Below are 24851 nucleotides of genomic sequence, written 5' to 3'. Positions count from 1 at the left end.
TACAATTTATATGGTTGATGTGCCCAAGCTGCTGCTACGTTCCTTTGAGAACAATGAGTCCTTGACTAATAAGGTCATTCATTGGTTACGTGCCCGACGCAACTGCTTTTCAGTTATTCGTACTGATATCCTTACTGTGGGCAGATGTAGCCTTCCTGGGTTGAATTCTGACTTTATTTTTGTCCGTCTTGCCGATATGCTACTGGCGGACCAACTCATGGATTTTGAATTACGCACATGCCATCTCAGGGAAACAAGTGGAGTTGGTATTAGCCTTGCACAAAGTCCACCCAGTATTTGTCTAACTGCAGCTTGTGAAAGGCCAGCCTTCACTCAGGAATGTGGATTACCTATGGTATCTAAAAACCCTTATACACCGCCAGCTATCGAATGACTAAATGCTGTTCAGGAGGTGTCCTTTGGGATATATAATGAGGATATGCATGTGAAGGAGGCCATTCAGGAGGTGCCTTTTGGGATATACAACAAGGATATGTATGTGGAGGAGGCTGTTTGCCCCATTCATGAAATTGAGTCAGATAATCATGAGTTATCTATAATGACTTGGAATTTAGCTGGTCTTTACAGGAAGCTGGCTGACCCAGAGTGGGTCACTTACATTAATAATCAGGATGTTTGCCTTTTTCAGGAAACTTGGACTGAGGATCAAATTTACATAGATGGGTCTCTTTCATTTAGCATCCCAGCTCAACCACCAGAGAAGGGTCCAGGCCGTGCTAAAGGAGGCCTATTGGTGCTTTTAAATAAGAAGCTGCAATGTGACCATTTGATATTAAATATTGATTCTGTCAACCTAATGGGAGTACAAGTCATTTTCCATCAGGACCTCAAGATCACCCTTATTAATGTTTATGCTCGGTCTGTCCCCCAGGGTTCTGAGTCCCAGACTCCAGTTTTATTGTCTGAATTTTTGGACACCTTGCATCCCTTGACCTTTCTAATAATAGCAGGTGATTTGAACTGTACTTTTGAACCTTCTATCTTGATTAGTGGATTAATGGTCAAAGAAAATGAATTTTGGGGGATCCCACAGTTAACCAACCCTCGGCATTGTAATCGTTCTTGTGTGGCTTCTTAGTTGGCTTCGCTATGTCTAAAGTATGATCTCAGGACTTGTAATGGTCGCATGCCTTCTGATTTAAATATTGCGCCCACTGTAGGAGGCTGGCCTGGCTTATAGTGGGTACCTGATGGTACTTACACCTTTTGCCAGGTCCAGTTGTCCCTTATTAGTAGATTAGTAGTGTTCTAGCAGCTTAGGCTGATAGAGGTAGCTATAGCAGAGCAGCTTAGGCTGAACTAGGAGACATGCAAAGCTCCTACTATACCACTTATACCATATACCACTATATCATAAGAAACACAATACTCAGAGTTACTAAAAATGAAGGTACTTTATTTTAATGACAATATGTGCAGGAGGCTGGCCTGGCTTATAGTGGGTACCTTGTGGTACTTACACCTTGTGCCAGGTCCAGTTATCCCTTATTAGTAGAATAGAGGTGTTTCTAGTAGCTTAGGCTGTTAGAGGTAGCTATGGCAAAGCAGCTTAGGCTGAACTAGGAGAACGGTGTTGAGGTTGAGGCCTACAGGGACACAGGAGCCAGTGTAACTATGGTGATGGAAAAACTGGTCCACCCTGATAAACACCTACTTGGTCAGCAGTACCAAGTGACTGAGGCTTATAACAACACTTTTAGCCGCCCCATGGCTGTTGTGAATCTCAACTGGGGGTGGGGTGGGGGGGTTACTGGTCTAAAGAAAGTTGTGGTAGCCACTGAATTACCTGTAGATGGCTTACTGGGGAATGATTTGGAAACATCAGCTTGGGAAGAAGTGGAGTTGGAGGCTCATGCAGCAATGCTGGGCATTCCTGGGCATATTTTTGCTTTGACAAGGGCTCAGTCCAAGAAGCAAAAAGGACAGGGAATCTTGGATCCTGCAACAATGGACCAAGTGCTCCCAAAAACTAGGGGTAGAAAGGGTAAATCCCAAACCCACTATCCCTCCCTCTACAGAAGATTCCCCTTTTGAGGAAGAGGAATCCTCTCCCTGTGCAGACCCTACACCAGAGGAGCTGGCAGCAGACACTGCTGAGCCTTTGGGTGCAGGGGGGCCTGCCAGGGAAGAGCTGAGTGTGGCACAGCAAACCTGTCCCACATTAGAGGGTTTGAGACAGCAAGCTGTCAAACAGCAGAATGGGGATGTCAGTGATAGCCATAGGGTGTACTGGGAAGACAACGTCTTGTACACAGAGTCAAGGGACCCTAAACCTGGAGCTGCCAGGAGACTGGTCATTCCCTTGCAGTACAGAGAGTTTCTTCTCACCCTGGCACATGACATTCCTTTGGCTGGGCATTTGGGCCAGACAAAAACTTGGGAAAGACTTGTCCCCTTGTTTCACTGGCCTAAGATGTCAGAGGACACTAAAGAGTTTTGTCGATCTTGTGTGACCTGCCAAGCAAGTGGCAAGACTGGTGGCACTCCAAAAGCCCACTTAATTCCCCTTCCAGTGGTTGGGGTGCCCTTTGAAAGGGTAGGGTTTGAGATAGTTTGCCCCCTTGACCCTCCATCAAATCAGACATTTCTGGACCTGAACCTGCAACCTGTCAAGAGGAACTGCCTGGCTGTTGAAAGGACTCCTCTGGACTGTTTTGCTGAGAAGTACTGCTGCCCTGCTGTTGCCTTGCTGACCTGCTGCCCTCTGACTTTGCTGAGAAGTGCTCTCCAAGGGCTTGGATTAAGCTTGCCTCCTGTTTTCTGATGTGTCAGGGCAAAAAAGACTTAGGGCCTCATTATGACCCTGGCGGGCGGCGGAGGCCGCCCGCCAGGATCCCGCCCTCCAAATTACCGCGCCGCGGTCAAAAGACCGCGGCGGGTATTACGAGTTTTCCCCTGGGCTGGCGGGCGGTTCCAGTTAAACCGCCCGCCAGCCCAGGGGAAAACGACCTTCCCACGAGGATGCCGGCTCGTAATCGAGCCGGCGGAGTGGGAAGGTGCGACGGGTGCTACTGCACCCGTCGCGTATTTCACTGTCTGCAAGGCAGACAGTGAAATACATTTTGGGGCCCTCTTACGGGGGCCCCTGCCGTGCCCATGCCATTGGCATGTGCACGGCAGGGGCCCCCAGGGGCCCCGCGACCCCCCCTACCGCCATCCTGTTCATGGCGGCTTTCCCGCCATGAACTGGATGGCGGTAGGGGGGGTCAGAATCCTCATGGCTGCGGAGCGCGCTCCGCAGCCATGGAGGATTCCAATGAGCAGCGGAAAGTCAGCGGGAGACCGCTGACTTTCCGCTTCTGACCGCGGCTGAACCGCCGCGGTCAGAATGCTCATTGGAGCACCGCCAGCCTGTCGGCGGTGCTCCCGTGGTCGGTGGCCCCGGCCGCCAGGGTCAGAATGACCCTCTTAATCTCTTCAGGAAACTCCTTGTGCGCCGAAAATCAACATACAGCTTGCTAGAAACAATGCACAGCCTGCCTTGCGACAAGAAAATCACTGCACAGCCGAACCGGAATGGCGCAGCCCGACTTACTGAGTGAAGATTTGACGCAGCCCCTGCCTTGTGACTGGAAATTTGCCACACAGCCCTACTGGATCGACGCACAGCAAAACCCGGAACGACGCAGCCTGACTTCCCGAGTGAAGAATCGACGCAGCGCCTGCCGTGCAACAGAAAATTTGATGCATCGACGCAATGCCTGTGACTTCGTCCCGCACACCCAGGATTTCCACGTATCATTCCTGGGCATCAAAAAGATTCCCGTATCACAGTGAGGAACCAAGACTGCGCACTGGAAAATGGCGCAAAGCCCCTTGCAGCATAGAAAGAAACAACTCATCATCTGTGCCACACCGGAAATTCCGACGCACACTAATTTTCCACACATCTCCTCCTCTGCGGACTCTGTGCATGTTATTTTTTACGCATATCAGGCACTTTGTGCAAACAAGATACAACTGTTGATTTCTAAGATTTAAGACTCTTTTTAATCTTGCAAAAATGATATCTCGATTTGTGTTTATTGAATCTTTGTCGTTTTGATCTTAATTTAACCAGATAAATACCTTATATTTTTCTAAACCTGTGTGGTGTATTTTTGTGGTGTTCTCACCGTGTTACTGTATGATTTATTGCACCAATACTTTACACATTGCCTTCTAAGTTAAGCCTGACTTCTCAGTGCCGAGCTACCAGATGGAGGGCACCGGATAATTTGGATTGTGTGTCCACCCCACCCTAACCCACCCCACTCAATCCAATTCACCCCCTCAATCAATCCACCTCACTCCAATCCACTCCACTCCAACCCACGCCAAACCGATCCACCCCACTCCAGTCCAATTCACCCACACTAATCCACCTCCCTTCAATGCAATCCACCCTAGACCAATCTGCCCCAATCCAGTCCATCCCACCCCAATCCAATCCACCTCTCTAAAACCAAACCCCCTCCATTCCACTCCACTATAATCCACCCCATCTCACTCCAATCCAGCCAACTTAAATCCATCCCACCCCACTCCAATCAAATCCACCCACCCCACAGCAGTCCAATCCACCCCATCTCAATGCAATCCACCTCACTCCTATCCAATTCAATCCACCCTAATCCAATCTAACACACCCCAGCACATTTCAATCCACCCACCATATTTCAATCCACCCCTCTCCACTCCACCCCACCCCAATCTACCCCACCAACTCCAATCTACCCCACTCCAATCTACCCCATTCACTACAATCCACCACACTCTACTCCAGTCCACCCACTCTATCCCAATCCAATTAACCTACCCCATCCCAGTTCAGTCCACCCTACTCCAATCTATGCACCCCACATCAATCCAATCCACCCCACCTCACGACAATCCACCCCACCCCTATCCAATCCACCCCACTCCAGTCCAATTCACCTGACTACAGTCCAATCGAATCCACCCCTCTCCAACCCACCCCAATCCAATCCACCTCAGCCCTATCACTCTTATCCAAACCACCCTCCCCATTCCAATCTAACGCACCCTACTCGAACCCACCTCAATCCCATTCACCTCACCCCATCTCAATCCTCCCCACTCCAATCCAATCCACCCTACACCAATCCACCCCTCTACTCCAATCCAATCCACCCCACTTTACTCCAATTCAATCCACTTCACTACCTCAGTCCACTCCAACCCAGTCCACCCTATTCCACCTTACTCCTCTCTACAACACACTGCCACTAAACCAATGAACTCTACGACACTCTACTCCTCCTACTCTACATCATTCCAACAAATCCACTCTTCAACACTCTACTCTCCCACTCCACTCTGACACTCCACGCCATTAGCTTTAAACCATGCAGAACAGCGATCACACTGGTGTACAACTTGGCAAAACACATTGCCAAAGCTAAAAGCTCTTGTATAGGCGAGACCTATTGGCTTTGCAAATGCTTGTTTTGTTCATTGTTACAGAAGAGAGCACCTTCAAATAGGTGAGTACAGGATGTTTGCTGTACAAAAACTCTGCTTCAGTTATATCTGTAGGTTTGGGACGTTTCAAAATCTGGCAACACTGGTAGTCCTATAATTTTGTCTATTTCCTGTCCCAGTTCACTGGCTCCCTTCACCTTTGCCTCTTTGACATTCGTCAGAGAGCTCCATTCTGTGAACAGACCAGTAAATCTTGTTCTTAAATGATCAAGTTTGCTGTATATTCAAAGACCAAGGGCAAGCTTCTACCCGTACTACTTTGAAATACATCAAAAGTTAAGTGACATCAGCAGATACAAAAGTCAAGTGAATAGCGGGCAACCACAAGGAGTGCTTAAAAACGCAAACCGTATACTTCCCTCTTCTTACCAGGGGCGGCTCTTCCTTTAGGGTGAAGGAGCGTCGCCCACCCACCAGCAGCGGCAGCTGAAAAACCTTTAACAGAAAATGATAAAAAACTGAGTTTATTATCATTTTCTGGTAGAGGGGTGGGGCCACAGAGTTGACGAGCAGTGAGGGGGAGTGCACAGCACTCCCCCTCACTGCGCATGTATGTTTTACCAGCAGCCTAGGGCCGGCCAAACACACATGCGCAGTAGGCTCTCCCCAGCCCAGCAACACAGTTGCAGAGCTGGAGAGAGCCTGCACAGGCTCCCTGCCTGCCAGGGAGTGCCCTGGATGATGGCTCCCAGCGAATCATGACGCTGCTCCAAGCCGCATCAGGATTGGGGCAGGGCAGGCTGAGAGCCTGTACCTGCGGCACAGGAGCAGATGGAGTGGCGCGGTGCAGCGGCGGCGATCAAGGTAAGTGTTTTTTTATTATTAAATAAATGTTTATTCCCACCTCCCGCGCACCGCCCCACACCTTCCACGCTCCACCAGCCACGACTGCTCCTTGCCTGTATTTCCAGATACTAATAGAGTCTGTTTTGCACAATATATACCCAGTTGTAAACACGTTTTCAATGTCTCAACAAAAAATCCCCAATAACAGGAATGTCATTCCCACCGGACATTTAACTAGTGAAAAACTTTTGAATGATAGAACCGTTTTGATAAATCCGAATTGTCCTGCTGAGCAAAGTATATATCGCATCTGTTTGTTACATGAAAAATACCTACATATATACAGTGTTTTACACTACAAATTCATTTACTACTTTACGTTATATACAAAAACTTTCAAAGCTATCAGATGCTTTGCTGGATTTGTTGCTAGCTAATTTCCCAAAATAAAACATTTGCAAGGTTCATGTGGAATGTCAAATCTTTCTGATAGTGCACCAATATGCAGTCAGTATAAAATGGTTTTGAAATGGCACCACATTATTAATGTTAGGCTTCAGTTTATAAGAATGCTGCTTCGGTGCATTTGCGAAGAACACACAAAAAAAGATTTTATGCAGGAAAATTATGCTATTTCAGTCTTTGGAGATCAGATTACCTCTTTAGGCCCACATTTATACTTTTTGAAGCAAACCTGCGGTAGCGCAGGTTTACATTAAAACGTTTAACACCAGCCACCGCCATTCCTATGCGCCAGCAGGGCGTCATATTTAAGGAATGACGCTAGCCGGCGCTAAGGCCCGGTTAGTGTCAAAATAAGACACTAACCGGGCAGAGGATGCGTAGGGAAGAATGAGGTTGTACATCACAGAATGGTGCAAGTCAGGTTAGTGTCGAAAATATTGACTCTAAACTGACTAGCGACATTTTTTGATGCACAACCTCCATGGACATGACTCCTGTCTTAGCAAAGACAGGAGTCATGCCCCCTCCCCAATGGCCATGCCCAGAGGACTTATGTCCCCTGGGCATGGTCACTGGGCACAGTGCCATGTAAGGGGTCCCAAATTAGGCCCCCCTCTGGCACTTTAAAAACAAAAATGAAAATACTTAACTGGACTTATGATGGGTCCCCCCCATCCATGGGTGTCCTCCAGGGATGGGTGAGGGTGGCAGGGGGTGTCCCTGGGTGCAGGGAAGGGCACCTGTGGACTGCTTCCATGGTTGAAGACGATGGAAATGAGCCCACAGGTCCCCTAACGCCAGCCCTGACCCAGGCGTTAAAAAATGGCACTAAACAGGCTTAGCGCCATTTTTTAAGGCCCTCCTCCTCCCGTGCGTCATTTTTGCGCAGGAGGATAAATAAGGTGCAAATGCCTTAAAGTCTTTTTTTGCATGGGAACGCCTACCTTGCATCTCATTAATGCAAGGTAGGTTTTTGCATCCAAAAAATGACGCAAACTACATAACTGACACAAGACGGGTCTGTAGGAAAGTACCATCTTGCCTGGCATGTTACCCCCATATTTCACTGTATATATGTTGTTTTAGTTGTATGCGTCACTGGGACCCTACCAGCCAGGGCCCCAGTGCTCATAAGTGTTCCCTGTATGTGTTACCTGTGTTATGACTAACTGTCTCACTGAGGCTCTGCTAATCAGAACCTCAGTGGTTATGCTCTCTAATTTCTTTCCAAATTGTCACTAACAGGCTAGTGACCAATTTTACCAATTTACATTGGCATACTGGAACACCCTTATAATTCCCTAGTATATGGTACTGAGGTACCCAGGGTATTGGGGTTCCAGGAGATCCCTATGGGCTGCAGCATTTCTTTTGCCACCCATAGGGAGCTCTGACAATTCTTACACAGGCTTGCCACTGCAGTCTGAGTGAAATAACGTCCACGTTATTTCACATCCATTTTACACTGCACTTAAGTAACTTATAAGTCACCTATATGTCTAACCTTTACCTGGTAAAGGTTGGGTGCTATGTTACTTAGTGTGTGGGCACCCTGGCACTAGCCAAGGTGCCCCCACATTGTTCAGGGCCAATTCCCCGGACTTTGTGAGTGCGGGGACACTATTACACGTGTGCACTACATCTAGGTCACTACCTATGTGTAGCTTCACAATGGTAACTCCGAATATGGCCATGTAACATGTCTAAGATCATGGAATTGCCCCACCAATGCCATCTGTGCTATAGACCCGGGTACTGCCAAACTGCCTTTCCTGGGGTTTCACTGCAGCTGCTGCTGCTGCTGCCAACCCCTCAGACAGGTTTCTGCCCTCCTGGGGTCCAGCCAGGCTTGGCCCAGGAAGGCAGAACAAAGGACTTCCTCAGAGAGAGGGTGTTACACCCTCTCCCTTTGGAATAAGGTGTCAGGGCTGGGGAGAAGTAGCCTCCCCCAGCCTCTGGAAATGCCTTGATGGGCACAGATGGTGCCCATCTCTGCATAAGCCAGTCTACACCGGTTCAGGGATCCCCCAGCCCTGCTCTGGCGCGAAACTGGACAAAGGAAAGGGGAGTGACCACTCCCCTGACCTGCACCTCCCCTGGGAGGTGCCCAGAGCTCCTCCAGTGTGCTCCAGACCTCTGCCATCTTGGAAACAGAGGTGCTGCTGGCACACTGGACTGCTCTGGGTGGCCAGGACCAGCAGGTGAAGTCAGAGACTCATTCTGATAGGCTCCTTCAGGTGTTGCTAGCCTATCCTCTCTCCTAAGTAGCCAAACCCTCTTTTCTGGCTATTTAGGGTCTCTACTTTGGGGAATTCTTTAGATAACGAATGCAAGAGCTCATCAGAGTTCCTCTGCATCTCTCTCTTCACCTTCTGCCAAGGAATCGACTGCTGACCGCGCTGGAAGCCTGCAAAACTGCAACAAAGTAGCAATGACGACTACTGCGACACTGTAACGCTGATCCAGCCGCCTTCTCGACTCTTTTCCTGGTGGTGCATGCTGTGGGGGTAGTCTGCCTCCTCTCTCCACTAGAAGCTCCGAAGAAATCTCCCGTGGATCGACGGAATCTTCCCCCTGCAACCGCAGGCACCAAAGAACTGCATCACCGGTCCTCTGGGTCTCCTCTCAGCACGACGAGCGAGGTCCCTTGAACTCAGCAACTCTGTCCAAGTGACTCCCACAGTCCAGTGACTCTTCAGTCCAAGTTTGGTGGAGGTAAGTCCTTTCCTCCCCACGCCAGACTGCATTGCTGGGAACCGCGTGTTTTGCAGCTACTCCGGCTCCTGTGCACTCCACGAAGATTTCCTTTGTGCACAGCCAAGCCTGGGTCCACGGCACTCAACCTGCATTGCACGACCTCCTGAGTTGTCGTTCGGCGGCGTGGGACTCTCTTGTGCAACTTCGGGTGAGCACCGTTTCACTCCACTTCGTAGTGCCTGTTCCGGCACTTCTGCGGGTGCTGCCTGCTTCTGAGAGGGCTCCTTGTCTTGCTGGGCGGCCCCTCTGTCCCCTGACGCAATTGGTGCCATCCTGGTCCCTCCTGGGCCACAGCAGCATCCAAAAACCCTAACTGCGACCCTTGCAGCTAGCAAGGCTTGTTTGCGGTCTTTCTCGGGAAAACACTTCTGCACGACTCTTCACGACATTGGACATCCATCCTCCAAAGGGGGAGTTTCTAGCCCTTGTCGTTCATGCAGAATCCTCAGCTTCTACCATCCGGTGGCAGCTTCTTTGCATCCACAGCTGGCATTTCCTGGGCATCTGCCCACTCCCGACTTGATCGTGAATTTTCGACTTGGTCCCCTTGTTCCACAGGTACCCTCGTCTGGAAATCCATTGTTGTTGCATTGCTGGTGTTGGTCTTTCCTGCAGAATTCCCCTATCATGACTTCTGTGCTCTTTGGGGAACTTAGGTGCACTTTGCACCCACTTTTCAGGGTCTTGGGGTGGGCTATTTTTCTAACCCTCACTGTTTTCTTACAGTCCCAGCGACTCTCTACAAGGTCACATAGGTTTGGGGTCCATTCGTGGTTCGCATTCCACTTCTAGAGTATATGGTTTGTGTTGCACCTATCCCTGTGTGCCCCCATTGCATTCTATTGTGACTATACATTGTTTGCACTGTTTTCTATTGCTATTACTGCATATTTTGGTATTGTGTACATATATCTTGTGTATATTTGCTATCCTCATACTGAGGGTACTCACTGAGATACTTTTGGCATATTGTCATAAAAATAAAGTACCTTTATTTTTAGTATATTTGTGTATTGTGTTTTCTTATGATATTGTGCATATGACACTAGTGGTACTGTAGGAGCTTCACTCGTCTCCTAGTTCAGCCTAAGCTGCTCTGCTAAGCTACCTTTTCTATCAGCCTAAGCTGCTAGACACCCCTCTACACTAATAAGGGATACCTGGGCCTGGTGCAAGGTGTAAGTACCCCTTGGTACTCACTACAAGCCAGTCCAGCCTCCTACATTGGGTGCAGCGGTGGGATTAGTACTTTGCAACTACTTACCACTTTTGTCATTGTACTTTTCATAAGAGAATAATATACAAAACAAGTTCAGTGTATGTACACCTAACCAAAAAGTTTTGCTTTTCTTCTCTCACTTCTTTTCTAAGTGCTGAAAAGTACCTCTAAACGTTTTAAAAAGTTCTTTCAAAGTTTAAAAAGTTTTTTTTTCAGTTCTTTAAAAAGTTCTAAAAAACGTTTTCTTTCTTTTTCTATCCCTTAAACCTTTTCTATCATGTCTGGTACAGGCCAAACTCTTGATCTGTCCAGCATAGTTTATGACAACCTTAGCTGGAAGGAAGCAAGGAGTCTCTGTATTGATAGAGGTTTGGGGGTAGGGAAGAATCCCTCAAGACAACTGTTGGTTAATATGCTCATTGAACAAGATAAGACCTTAGGTGGCACTTCTGGTGAGAAATTGGCTGATGGTTCCCATTCTGATTCTGGGGCACCCCTAGCAAAAGATGTGGGAGGGAAACTTTCTAACCTGCCTCCTAGCAAGCCACCTAGCATAGCTGGTACTGATGTGAATTCACATCACAGTAATAGTGTTGTCTCCCTCACAGTAGAAGTATCACTTCTATAGGCCAGAATGTTAATGTGACATCTGTTAGGGCCAGGTCTCCTTCTGTTCATTCTCACCATTCTTCTGTTTCAAGACATGCCCTACCCACCCACCCTGATGACAAAGTGTTAAAATGGGAGCTCAATAGATTGAGAGTGGAACAATCCAGGCTGAAGCTCAAGAAGCAACAGCTGGATTTAGATAGGCAGTCCTTGGAAATAGAAAGAGAAAGACAGAAATTGAGTTTAGAAACCCATGGTGGCAGCAGCAGTATTCCAAATAGTCATCCTGCAAAAGAGCATGCTTCTAGGAATCTGCACAAGATAGTTCCCCCTTACAAGGAGGGGGATGACATTAACAAGTGGTTTGCTGCACTTGAGAGGGCCTGTGTTGTACAGGATGTCCCTCAAAGGCAGTGGGCTGCTATCCTATGGCTATCTTTCAGTGCAAAGGGTAGGGATAGGCTCGTTACTGTAAAAGAAAGTGAAGCCAATGATTTCAAAGTTCTTAACAATGCACTCCTGGATGGTTATGGCTTAACCACTGAACAGTACAGGATGAAGTTCAGAGAAACCAAAAAGGAGTCTTCACAAGACTGGGTAGACTTTGTTGACCATTCAGTGAAGGCCTTGGAGGGGTGGTTACATGGCAGTAAAGTTACTGATTATGAAAGCCTGTATAACTTAATCCTGAGAGAGCATATTCTTAATAATTGTGTGTCTGATTTGTTGCACCAGTACCTGGTGGACTCCGATCTGACCTCTCCCCAAGAATTGGGAAAGAAGGCAGACAAATGGGTCAGAACAAGGGTGAACAGAAACGTTCATACAGGGGGTGACAAAGATGGCAAGAAGAAGGATGGTAAGTCTTCTGACAAGGGTGGGGACAAATCTAAAAATGAGGCTTCATCAGGCCCACAAAAACACTCTGGTGGGGGTGGTGGGCCCAAATCCTCTTCAAATCAAAACAAAGAAAAAAAAACATGTTGCTATTTATGTAAAATAAAAGGCAATTGGACAACAGATCCCAGTTGTCCAAAGAAAAGCACCAAGCCTCCTACCACTACAACCCCTGCGGCTACACCTAGTGCCCCTAGTAATAGCAGTGTTGGTGGGAGCAAACCTACTAATAGCCAATCCAAGGGAGTAGCTGGGCTCACTTTTGGTAACTTAGTTGGGGTTGGTCTTGTTAGGGAGACCACAGAGGCTGTGTTAGTCTCTGAGGGGGCTATTGATTTAGCCACCTTAGTTGCTTGTCCCCTTAACATGGATAAGTACAAGCAACTACCCCTAATAAATGGTGTTGGTGCCAAAGTATAAATATGGAGTTAAGTTGTGCCAGATTTGCGTAAAAAAGATTACGCAAATCCGGCTCAGAGTACAAATATGCCCCTTAATGTGCCAGCTAAAATTACGATTGCATTGTTTAGATCAATAGCAGTTGGAGGATCACATGTTGCAGTAATTCAGTCAGGAGCCAGCCCAATGAGCAAACTGGGAGGCCTTAAGTGATCCCAGGTGGTGGGGCAGGATGTGGCCAAATAAACATTAACCGCTTCTGTGCCTTGGACGAGGTGACCTCGTCCAAGGCTACAGTTCCCCTGTGCCTTGGACGAGGTCACCTCGTCCAAGGCACAGGGGAACTTGGGGGAGCGCTAGCGCGCCCCCGTGCACCCCCCTCCCACCCCTAGGCGGGGATGGAAGGGGAAGACATTCCCCTTCCACCCCCGACCCCCCCTGTGACGTCAGCGCGCTGATTTGTCACAGGGGCCTCCCCCATCGCGCTGGAAGCTCAGCTTCCAGCGCGATTGAAAGAGAAATTAAAAGCATTTCTCTTTCAATCACTGGGGGAGACCCGGAGGGGCTTCAAAGGGAAGGAAATGTATTTCCTTCCCTTTGAAGTCTCTCCCAGGGTTTCAAAAGCCGGATTGCTTGCAATCCGGCTTTTGAAACCCCACTAGACACCAGGGATCTTTTATTTTTTTTCTGAAATTGTCATAAGGGAGCGACCCCTTGGGCAAGGGTCGCTCCCAGGGGGGGCATTTTTTCTGGAAGGGCTTTTCTGCCCCCCCCCGGGGGCAGATCGGCCTATTATTAGGCCGATCTGCCCCCACGGGGGCAGAAACCTCTAGGCACCAGGGATCTTTTTTTTTTTTTTTTTACATTTTTTCTTTTGTTTTGGGGTGGGGAGCGACCCCTTAGGCAAGGGTCGCTCCCCTTGGGGGGAAATTATATTTAGGCCATTTCTGCCCCCTTTGGGGGCAGTTTGGCCTATTTTGATGAGGCCAATCTGCCCCCAAGGGGGGCAGAACCCACTAGACACCAGGGAGCTTTTTCTTTGCGTGAATTTCACGCAAGGGGAGCGACCCCTTAGGCAAGGGTCGCTCCCTGGGGGGGCAAATTTATTTTAGGCCATTTCTGTGAGGTATCATTTTTATCGGGAGACTTGGGGGAACGCTGGGTGGAAGGAAATTTGTGGCTCCTCTCAGATTCCAGAACTTTCTGCCACGGAAATGTGAGGAAGATGTGTTTTTTTAGCCAAATTTTGAGGTTTGCAAAGGATTCTGGGTAACAGAACCTGGTCCGAGCCCCACAAGTCACCCCATCTTGGATTCCCCTAGGTCTCTAGTTTTCAGAAATGCACAGGTTTGGTACGTTTCCCTAGGTGCCGACTGAGCTAGAGGCCAAAATCTACAGGTAGGCACTTTGCAAAAAACACCTCTGTTTTCTTTCAAACATTTGGATGTGTCCACGTTGCGCTTTGGGGCGTTTCCTGTCACGGGCGCTAGGCCTACCCACACAAGTGAGGTATAATTTTTATCGGAAGACTTGGGGGAACGCTGGGTGGAAGGAAATTTGTGGCTTCTCTCAGATTCCAGAACTTTCTGGCACAGAAATGTGAGGAACATGTGTTTTTTTAGCCAAATTTTGAGGTTTGCAAAGGATTCTGGGTAACAGAACCTGGTTCGAGCCCCACAAGTCACCCCATCTTGGATTCCCCTAGTTCTCTAGTTTTCAGAAATGCACAGGTTTGGTAGGTTTCCCTAGGTGCCGGCTGAGCTAGAGGCCAAAATCTACAGGTAGGCACTTTGCAAAAAACACCTCTGTTTTCTTTCAAAAATTTGGATGTGTCCACGTTGCGCTTTGGGGCATTTCCTGACGCGGGCGCTAGGTCTACCCACACAAGTGAGGTATCATTGTTATCGGGAGACTTGTGGGAACGCTGGGTGGAAGGAAATTTGTGGCTCCTCTCAGATTCCAGAACTTTCTGCCACAGAAATGTGAGGAACGTGTTTTTTTAGCCAAATTTTGAGGTTTGCAAATGATTCTGGGTAACAGAACCTGGTCCGAGCCCCACAAGTCACCCCATCTTGGATTCCCCTAGGTCTCTAGTTTTCAGAAACGCACAGGTTTGGTAGGTTTCCTTAGGTGCCGACTGAGCTAGAGGCCAAAATCTACAGGTAGGCACTTTGCAAAAAACACCTCTGTTTTCTTTCAAAAATGTGGATGTGTCCACGTTGCGCTTTGGGGCGTTTCCTGTCACGGGCGCTAGGCCTACCCACACAAGTGAGGTATCATTTTTATCGGGAGACTTGGGGGAACGCTGGGTGGAAGGAAATTTGTGGCTCCTCTCAGATTCCAGAACTTTCTGGCACAGAAATGTGAGGAACATGTGTTTTTTTAGCCAAATTTTGAGGTTTGCAAAGGATTCTGGGTAACAGAACCTGGTCCGAGCCCCACAAGTCACCCCATCTTGGATTCCCCTAGGTCTCTAGTTTTCAGAAATGCACAGGTTTGGTAGGTTTCCCTAGGTGCCGACTGAGCTAGAGGCCAAAATCTACAGGTAGGCACTTTGCAAAAAACACCTCTGTTTTCTTTCAAAAATTTGGATGTGTCCACGTTGCGCTTTGGGGCGCTTCCTGTCACGGGCGCTAGGCCTACCCACACAAGTGAGGTATAATTTTTATCGGGAGACTTGGGGGAACGCTGGGTGGAAGGAAATTTGTGGCTCCTCTCAGATTCCAGAACTTTCTGCCACAGAAATGTGAGGAACATGTGTTTTTTTAGCCAAATTTTGAGGTTTGCAAAGGATTCTGGGTAACAGAACCTGGTCCGAGCCCCACAAGTCACCCCATCTTGGATTCCCCTAGATCTCTAGTTTTCAGAAATGCACAGGTTTGGTAGGTTTCCCTAGGTGCCGGCTGAGCTAGAGGCCAAAATCTACAGGTAGGCACTTTGCAAAAAACACCTCTGTTTTCTTTCAAAAAATTTGATGTGTCCACGTTGCGCTTTGGGGCGTTTCCAGTCGCGGGCGCTAGGCCTACCCACACAAGTGAGGTATAATTTTTATCGGGAGACTTGGGGGAACGCTGGGTGGAAGGAAATTTGTGGCTCCTCTCAGATTCCAGAACTTTCTGCCACAGAAATGTGAGGAACATGTGTTTTTTTAGCCAAATTTTGAGGTTTGCAAAGGATTCTGGGTAACAGAACCTGCTCCGAGCCCCACAAGTCACCCCATCTTGGATTCCCCTAGGTCTCTAGTTTTCAGAAATGCACAGGTTTGGTAGGTTTCCCTATGTGCCGGCTGAGCCAGAGGCCAAAATCTACAGGTAGGCACTTTGCAAAAAACACCCCTGTTTTCTTTCAAAAAATTGAATGTGTCCACGTTGCGCTTTGGGGTGTTTCCTGTCATGGGCGCTAGGCCTACCCACACAAGTGAGGTATCATTTTTATCGGGAGACTTGGGGGAACATAGATTAGCTAAACAAGTGTTATTGCCCCATGTCTTTCTCTACATTTTTTCCTTCCAAATATAGGAGAGTGTGGAAAAAAGACATCTATTTGAGAAATGCCCTGTAATTCACATGCTAGTATGGTCACCCCAGAATTCAGAGATGTGCAAATAACCACTGCTCCTCAACACCTTATCTTGTGCCCTTTTTGGAAAAACAAAGGTTTTCTTGATAGCTATTTTTTACTCTTTATATTTCAGCAAATGAATTGCTGTATACCCGGTATAGAATGAAAACGCACTGCAGGGTGCAGCTCATTTATTGGCTCTGGGTTCCTCGGGTTCTTGATGAACCTACAAGCCCTATATATCCCCACAACCAGAGGAGTCCAGCAGACGTAACGGTATATTGCTTTTTTCGATAATCTGACATTGCAGGGAAAAGTTACAGAGTAAAACGTAGAGAAAAATTGATGTTTTTTTCACCTCAATTTCAATATTTTTCTTTTTCAGTTGTTATTTTCTGTAGGAAACCCTTGTAGGATCTACACAAATGACCCCTTGCTGAATTCAGAATTTTGTCTACTTTTCAGAAATGTTTAGGTTTCTGGGATACAGCATTGGTTTCATGCCCATTTCTGTCACTGACTGGAAGGAGGCTGAAAGCACAAAAAATTGCAAAAATGGGGTATGTCCCAGTAAAATGCCAAAATTGTGTTGCAAAATTGGGTTTTCTGATTCAAGTCTGCCTGTTCCTGAAAGCTGGGAAGCTGCTGAGTTTAGCACCGCAAACCCTTTGTTGATGCCATTTTCAGGGGAAAAACCACAAGACTTCTTCTGCAGCCACTTTTTCCAATTGTTTTGAAAAAAACTAAATTTTCACTGTATTTTGGCTAATTTCTTGGCCTCCTTCTGGGGAACCCACAAAGTCTGGGTACCTCTAGAATCCCTAGGATGTTGGAAAATAAGGACGTAAATTTGGCTTGGTTAGCTTATGTGGACAAAAAGTTATGAGGGCCTAAGCGCGAACTGCCCCAAATAGGCAAAAAAAGGCCTGGCACAGGAGGGGGAAAAGGCAGGGCAGCGAAGGGGTTAAGCTGGTAACAAGGCTTTGTTTTAAGATGAAAAAAATGAGCAAAAGCAAACCGCTCTGAAATGGGCCATCCCTATCATGTTTTGTCATTTATATCCAACCTGGGAGTATATGTCAAAGTGAAAGGGACTCCAAATACTCTTCAAAACCCCCAACCCCACTCCTAATAATCACACTGTAATACTTTTACACATTAGTAAGGCCTGCCTGACCAGAACAGTATGTTTTGGCATTATGTATTTGATTCCGTTTTAAAAACAGTAACAGAACTTAAAACTGCAATGTTTAAATAAGTTTAGACATTTAAACATTGCCAATTGAAAACAATAAAAGTGAGAAAAAACAATTCACTGGGGGGCGCATTAAAAAGTTTGAAAACCAGATTATGCCACCCTGTAACTCATGGCGAGAAGATAGCAACATTGACAAGGTCAATAGCTCTCAGATTGCCAAGACATATTGGCTTTGTCAGTGCTTGTTTTATTCTGCCTCTGAGCTCTTGTGTTCCTTAGGTCCCCTTGTGTGCAGCGCCCAGAAGAGACGTTATGCCCTAATGCTTTGCCCCGCGTGGGCCTCGAACTCGTCATGTAAATACAGGACTATTTTTGGTTTGGGGCTCATCTCCTTTTGCCCCACCTCAGGGACACAGGTCCTCGTGATAGGCTGGCACAACTCTTTGCGCTCTCGGTCGCCGGATATCTCTTCACTATGTTCTTCGGACCCCAGCCCAAAATGGTGTTTCGTCATCGACTAAGTGCAGAAAAGCAGCAGCGGACCGTACCTTTACGTAGTTCTGCTGAACGAGAAAAATCAATGAGGCAAAGATCAACAGCAGCCCGACCACCACCTTCTCATACTTCATGCTTCTGAAAAACGAACATCAATATCCAGCTAGAGAGCGGGGAGAGGACAGCACCAGTTACCCAAAATGAAAAACTCCCGAGTCTGACCTGTCTTCAGGTGAGCTCAGGTGCAACGGGAGAGGTGGAGTTCTTTAAAAAAAAAAACACACACACACGCCCAGTAATGTGTGCGCTCCGTGCGTGTTTGGGTGAAACACAGTTCGACTGTGGATTCACACGAAGGTGCTCTGTAATGTAATGACGAGGAAGGATAATTCTAAGGTGCAGTTTTTAGCTACCGAACTCTCAATTGTGGAGAGGCGTTGAAGAGACACCGTGATAGCGTTTTCCCCACATTTTCCCGGGTTCACCTGTGGTGCAGGGTATGTGGCAACACCGCCGGAAATGCAGAACTCCGGAGCAAAATTCGAATGTCGGTGTCGATTTAACACCCTGAGATTTGGGGCCTATCGCGTAATCTCTCGTGCCTACTATAAAACAACTGTGTACTTGTGTAATATAACTGATTCTCTTGTAGATCAGTCCAATATGTTTGTGCAGTGTTCGCGCTATAGAAAAGAAGAAAAATAACTGAACAGTACCGCAATAAATGCGGCAAAAGACAAGGCAGTGTTGAATTTGCGCAGGTAGTTGTGGTGGGACCCATCGTGTTTTATATCTGAGGATCGGCGCTCCTTTTTCGGTATCAGCCATTGACACAGAATAAGAAAGAGAAGAACACAAATAGGGGGGACAAAAAGAAGAAGAAGCAAAAGTCGAAAAACAGCGACAGAATAGCAAGAACGTAAAATTATCTGTAACCAGAGCCGCCCCAGCCCATTGTGGCTTGGTTTGGCATACTTTGCGGCCGCAAAATAAAACAAGCATTTGCAATGCAAAAGGTCTCGCATTTGAGAGAGTTAGAGCTATTGGTATTGTAAATGACAATGGGTCAGATGTACAAGGCCCTAGCGCCCCCTTGAGCCACATTAGCATCATTTTCTTTACACTAATGTGGGTCAACCAGGCAAAAATCACTGCACCATATTTACAAAGAGGCGCAATGCATGCATTGCACACCTTTGCGACCCCTTGCACCACATTATGCCTGCACCAAATATAATGTATGCAAGGGGGGCATTCCAGCATTAAGAGGCCCACAAAAATGGCTCAATGAAATCTACAAGATTTCATTGTGCCATTTTTGGCGTAATTTTTAACTCCTGCTCAAACCAGGCATTAAAATGACGCACCCATTTCAGTCAATGGGCCTCCTTGCACTTTGCTGCACTAGTCTAAAATGTTGATGCTATTGGCCTAAAGTGTGCCATGGTGCGCCATATTATATATACAGTGCACCCATGGTGTCTTTAGGTGGAGGTGGGGGGGTCCCAAGAAATCTGGTGCATCAGTATTGATGCGCCAAATTCTTGTAAATCTGAACCTGTCTTTTACCAATGTGTTTTGGTTTGGAGTGGCTGTATGTGGTGTAGAGTGGAATTATGCGGGTTGATTGGAATTGTTTGTTGTAGAATTGTGTGTGGTGCAATTGTGTGGTGTGGAGTCGATTTGTGTAGTGAAATTATGTGGCATGGTGTGCAGTGGAATTATGCAGTTAGTAATTGTGTGATATTGGGTGTACTGGCAATATGTGGAGTGGGATTGTGCGTCATGAAGTGAAATGTGGAATGGTAATTTGTGTTGTAGGGCGGTATGTAGTAGAGTTTAATTATGTGCTGTGCTGTTGAATTTTGTGGCATGATGTGGAATTCTGTGGTGTTGATTGGATGTATGTGGTGTGTTGTGTAATTGTGTTGGTGAGTTGAAGTATGGCGTTTGTTGTCAAATTATGTGGTGTGGAATGGAAATGTGTAGATTTGAATTGTGTGTTGTGGAATTGTGTGGCGTTGAGTGAAATTATGCTGACTGGAATTATGTGGCATGATGTGTAGTGCATTTGTGTGGATTGTGTTACCAAGTTTAACAAGGAATAGTAAAACACTTGCTACTTTTCTATGGTAAGAGAAAAAGAGCTGTCAAGATGCCAAGTGCCATGAGTGATTAACTCCTCCAAACCAGTTTTACATGCATTTTGGGGTTTGTAGACCTTTTATCCCAATTAAAACAGAGATCGAAGTGGGTGGCTTCCTCCAGGCATGATGTTCCCACACATTTTTTATTTTAATAAAAACTGTTTTCCCAACATTTTGTTAAAATACTACCCTCCCAAGATGGTTAATTCCAACAGTTGATATGCTTCAGCTCAAATAGAAGAGAAGGAGTGTCCTGCTAAACAAGAAACATGCCTTCTTGAAAGGGTGCCTGCAGTATAAAATAAATATAGGTTTGTGCAACTGGTTATTCTGCAAATGTAAAAGCTGCTTAGAAGCCAGAATTGGCTTTAACTGAGTCACTTGAAGCTTGTGATAACAAATATATATATATTTTTCAGATAAATCGTAAGGTTGTTACCAGCTGAGGAATGGAATGAAATGTAAAAAGGATTTGAAAAGCACACTTAACCTGCATCAATTGGTGTGGAACAGAAACAAACGTGTGAAGCCAGATGTGTGGGAACAGTGTCTATGCTGCTAGGGTGTGCCATTGAGCTCTTTAGGGCATAGCATCCCAAATCCAAAATACCATAAAGGACAAGCATTTGGGATGCTATAGGTCTCTAATTCGCGAGAGTTAGAGCTATTGGCATTGTAAATGCATAATCGGACTTCAACCCTGCCTTATAATTTCGTCTTTTCCTGCCACATAATTTGAGTGGCCTTACATATAACTAATGCTCTTCCATTTACTTTTTTCCTCTATCTGCAGCAAAAAAACGAAAATGTTGTAATTTAGATGTAGGCAGCCCATAGTAACATCACACATATCTTGAAGTCTGATTGTAATGGTAATTTTTCACATATAAAATGTGAGGATAACAAGTTTGTGTTAACGCCAAGGCGTTAATGAGAGACATACATTTTTCTAATTATTGCGACTTTTCCTGCAATACTGAGACATTGTTGTCTTGGCAGCACCTGGGATGAATTCATAGTGTATTCGCTACACGGCTGCTTTTAAATATAAAAAAGCCTCCAGCTTCTGAATAATATATCTGACAGAGTTTTCTTCTTTCTCAGTGGGGTGAGAATGCCACATTTTGGATGTCACATTAGCTGCAGGGTGAAAGCTGTGACCTTCTAGGCAGGGACGAGTAAGCGTCCTTTCACACTAGAGGGCACACTGCTGCTGAAATATGTCTTCATTGCTTTGGTTCGTAACCACTTGGCTGTACTGCACATACTCATTGTAGTTGTTTGTTTGTTTTAGTTCAGTCTTGACACAAACTGTGCAGAGCAGAGCGACTTCTTGGCAGTACTTTCTTTACACTAATGTTGAGTCTTTCCAGCACTCCAAACTTCACCTGAAAGTCAATTTGACCAAAACGCATCTGTTCGCTACTTATGTCATTAACAAGGAAAAAGCAACACAACACGCAGGAAAAGAGGAGTTGCCAGGGCACGCAGACAATAAAGCAGCATGGGGGTAGGCGGTTCAGTGGGGGGAAATTACACAAAGGAGAGCAGCACAGAGCAAAAGGGGATAGAAGTTGTGAAGGCAAGAGGCATGAGAGGAACGCTCTCCAGTACTGCTGGACGAAGGGGAGAGAGAAAAGAAAACAGGCGGACCTATCACTCTTACCTCTTAACTGCTTAAAGCAACAAGCAGGCACCTGAGGATAAAAGAAAGGCGCAGCCGCAATGCTGAACGATGAAGTGTGGCAGCCATAAAGTGGACGTGGCTTTTCTTTCATCTGCACGTCACCCGATTCATGGCCGCTGTGCAGAATGAAAGTGAACACTTCCACACACAAATCCCCAGAAGCGCCAAAACCCAAATACACTCACTTAGTAAATAACCCCAAAAAATTAAACAAGCCAGACCTGAAAAGCAAACTGACATCGCAAACATGCGATTAAATGAAGTAATCCAAGTGCATTTTACTAAAAATAAATTAGGCAAGCTAGAACTCTATAACAAAATGCCATTGGAAAAGCTCGTTAGTCAGAAAGCAAAAAAAGCATTTGGAATGCAATGGTCTCATGTTTGCTCGAGTTAGAGCTCTTAGCGTTGTAAATTACTGACTGGACTTTTCTAGCCACACAGACTTAAAATAACAAGAGGAAGAGAGCGAAAGCGAGCTGGCCCTGGAAAAGCTCCCCCTCTGCTGCTGGTTTATGTTTACAGAGGGAGCTGGAGGGGATGAGTGTGGGAGACTGGCCTGGTTTGTAGTGGGTACCTTGGGTACTTACACCTTATACCAGGTTCAGTTATTCCTTATTAGTGAAGTAGTAGTGTTCTAGCAGCTTAGGCTGATAGAGGTAGCTATAGCAGAGCAGCTTAGGCTGAACTTGGAGACATGCAAAGCTTATGCAATACCACTTATAGTTACACAGTACTTGTACACAAGCAAAGACAATGCTAATGCAAGATGGTACTTTCCTACACCCGCCCCCCCCAAACGAGAGACAATAAGGCTAACCTTGCCCAGATGAGTCTTCACTGTCTAAGTGGAAATATCTGGAGAGTCCATCTGCATTGGAGTGGGTACTCCCAGGTCTATGTTCCACTGTATAGTCCATTCCCTGTAGGGAGATGGACCACCTCAACAATTTAGGGTTTTCACCTTTCATTTGTTTAAGCCATAACAGAGGTGTGTGGTCTGTCTGAACAATAAAGTGAGTACCAAACAGGTATGGTTTCAACTTTTTCAGTGCCCAGACCACAGCAAAGGCCTCCCTCTCTATGGTAGACCAACACTTTACTCTAGGGGTCAACCTCCTGCTGATAAAAGCAACAGGTTGATCCTGGCCCTCAGAGTTAAGCTGTGATAGAAATGCCCCTACCCCTAATTCAGTAGCATCAGTCTAGACTATGAATTTCTTAGAGTAACAAGGGCTTTTTAGTGGCCTGTTTGAGCTCATCAAAAGCCTTTTGACATCTAGCTGTCCACAATACGTTTTTAGGCATCTTTTTGCTGGTGAGGTCATTAGGAGGTGCTGCAATGGAGCCATAATTCTTAATGAACCTCCTATAGTACCCTGTGAGGCCTAGGAAGGCTCTCACCTGTGTTTGAGTTGTAGGGGTAGCCCATTGCAAAATGGTCTGGATCTTCCCCTGCAGTGGTACAATCTGTTCCCCACCTACTAGGTGGCCCAGATAAACCACTTTCCCCTGGCCTATCTGGCACTTTGAAGCCTTGATAGCGAGGCCTCCCTTGTGCAGGACCAACAAAACTTTCCATAGGTGGACCAGGTGATCATCCCAAGTGGAGCTAAAGACAGCTATATCTTCTAGATATACTGCACCAAAGGCTTCCAATCCTTGTAGGACTGTGTTCACCAACCTCTGAAAAGTGGCAGGTGCATTTTTCAATCCAAAGGGCATAACAGTGAACTGATAGTGCCCTCTAGTGGTTGAAAATGCAGTTTTAGGTTTAGCATCTTCTGACAACTTAATCTGCCAATACCCTGCAGTCAAGTCAAAAGTGCTTAGATACTTGGCAGAAGCCATTGTATCTATTAGCTCATCTGCCCTGTGTGAGCATCTGTTTTGGTTACTTGGTTGAGACCTCTATAGTCAACACAAAACCTCATTTCCTTTTTACCATCTTTACTATGAGGTTTGGGGACAAGCACCACTGGCTTAGCCCACAGGCTTTCAGAAGACTCAGTCACTCCCACATCTAACATTTTCTGTACCTCTTGTTTTATGCAGTCTCTGACATGGTCAGGCTGCCTATAAATCTTACTTTGGACAGCTAAACTGTCCCCAGTGTCGATTGTGTGCTCACACCAGGTAGTTGCACCTGGGATCACTGAGAAGAGGTCAGAGAACAGGTCTAAGAGATTTATGCAGTTGTCCTTCTGCTCAGGAGTAAGGCAATCTGCAAGCACAACTCCTTCCACTAAGCCATCAGCTTCAGTGTTGGAGAAGAGGTCAGGGAGATGGTCACTCTCTTCTTCCTGCCCCTCATCAGTTGCCATGAGCAGGGTTAAGTCAGCCCTGTCATAATAAGGTTTCAGGCGATTGACATGGAGCACCCTAAGGGGACTTCTGGCAGTGCCCAGGTCTACCAAATAGATTACCTCGCCTTTCTTTTCTACTATAAGATGGGGGTCCACTCGATTTGTCCTGGAGTGTTCTTGGGGCCACAGGCTCCAATACCCACACCTTCTGGTCATGTCATTGCTTTTGGAGCTCTTGGCTGGCCTGAAGGTTTTTACTGGCCTTTTTCATGTACTCAGCTATTCTGGATCTTAGGCCAAGTACATAATCCACAATGTCTTGCTTAGGAGCTTTTAAAGGTTGTTCACAACCCTCCTTCACAAGAGCAAGGGGACCTCTTACAGGGTGTCCAAAGAGGAGTTAAAAGGGGCTGAAGCCCACTCCTTTTTGGGGTACCTTCCTATAAGCAAAAAGGAGGCATGGCAACAGGACATCCCATTTCGTTCTGAGTTTTTCAGGGAGTCCCATGATCATACCTTTGAGAGTTTTATTAAACCTCTCAACCAGACCATTTGTCTGTGGATGATAAGGAGTAGTGAACTTGTAAGTTACACCATACTCCTTCCACATAGCTTTGAGGTATGCAGACATGAAGTTACTACCTCTGTCTGACACCACTTCCTTAGGGAAACCCACTCTGGAAAAGATTCCCAGGAGAGTGTTTGCTACTGCAGGGGCTGTAGTGGTCCTTAAGGGTACAGCTTCAGGATACCTAGTGGCATGGTCCACTACCACCAGGATAAACCTATTGCCTGAAGCTGATGGATGGTCAAGGGGGCC

The 24851-nt window shown here is 46.6% G+C and overlaps 1 protein-coding gene across 1 annotated transcript in view; it reads right to left on the bottom strand.

The window, feature by feature from the left end:
• The window catches only part of LOC138285245 (NXPE family member 1-like), a 394657-nt gene extending 376549 nt beyond the window's left edge, over window positions 1-18108 (bottom strand). The window contains exon 1 of the mRNA XM_069224939.1: window positions 17945-18108. Within this exon, the coding sequence (XP_069081040.1) occupies window positions 17945-18025 (81 nt within the window). The 5' untranslated portion in view covers window positions 18026-18108. The remainder of the gene's footprint in view (window positions 1-17944) is intronic.
• Window positions 18109-24851: the final 6743 nt, after the last annotated feature.

Source organism: Pleurodeles waltl, chromosome 3_1 (assembly GCF_031143425.1).
Source record: "Pleurodeles waltl isolate 20211129_DDA chromosome 3_1, aPleWal1.hap1.20221129, whole genome shotgun sequence".
Lineage (NCBI taxonomy): Eukaryota > Metazoa > Chordata > Amphibia > Caudata > Salamandridae > Pleurodeles > Pleurodeles waltl.
This window is presented reverse-complemented; position numbering and strand designations above follow the sequence as displayed.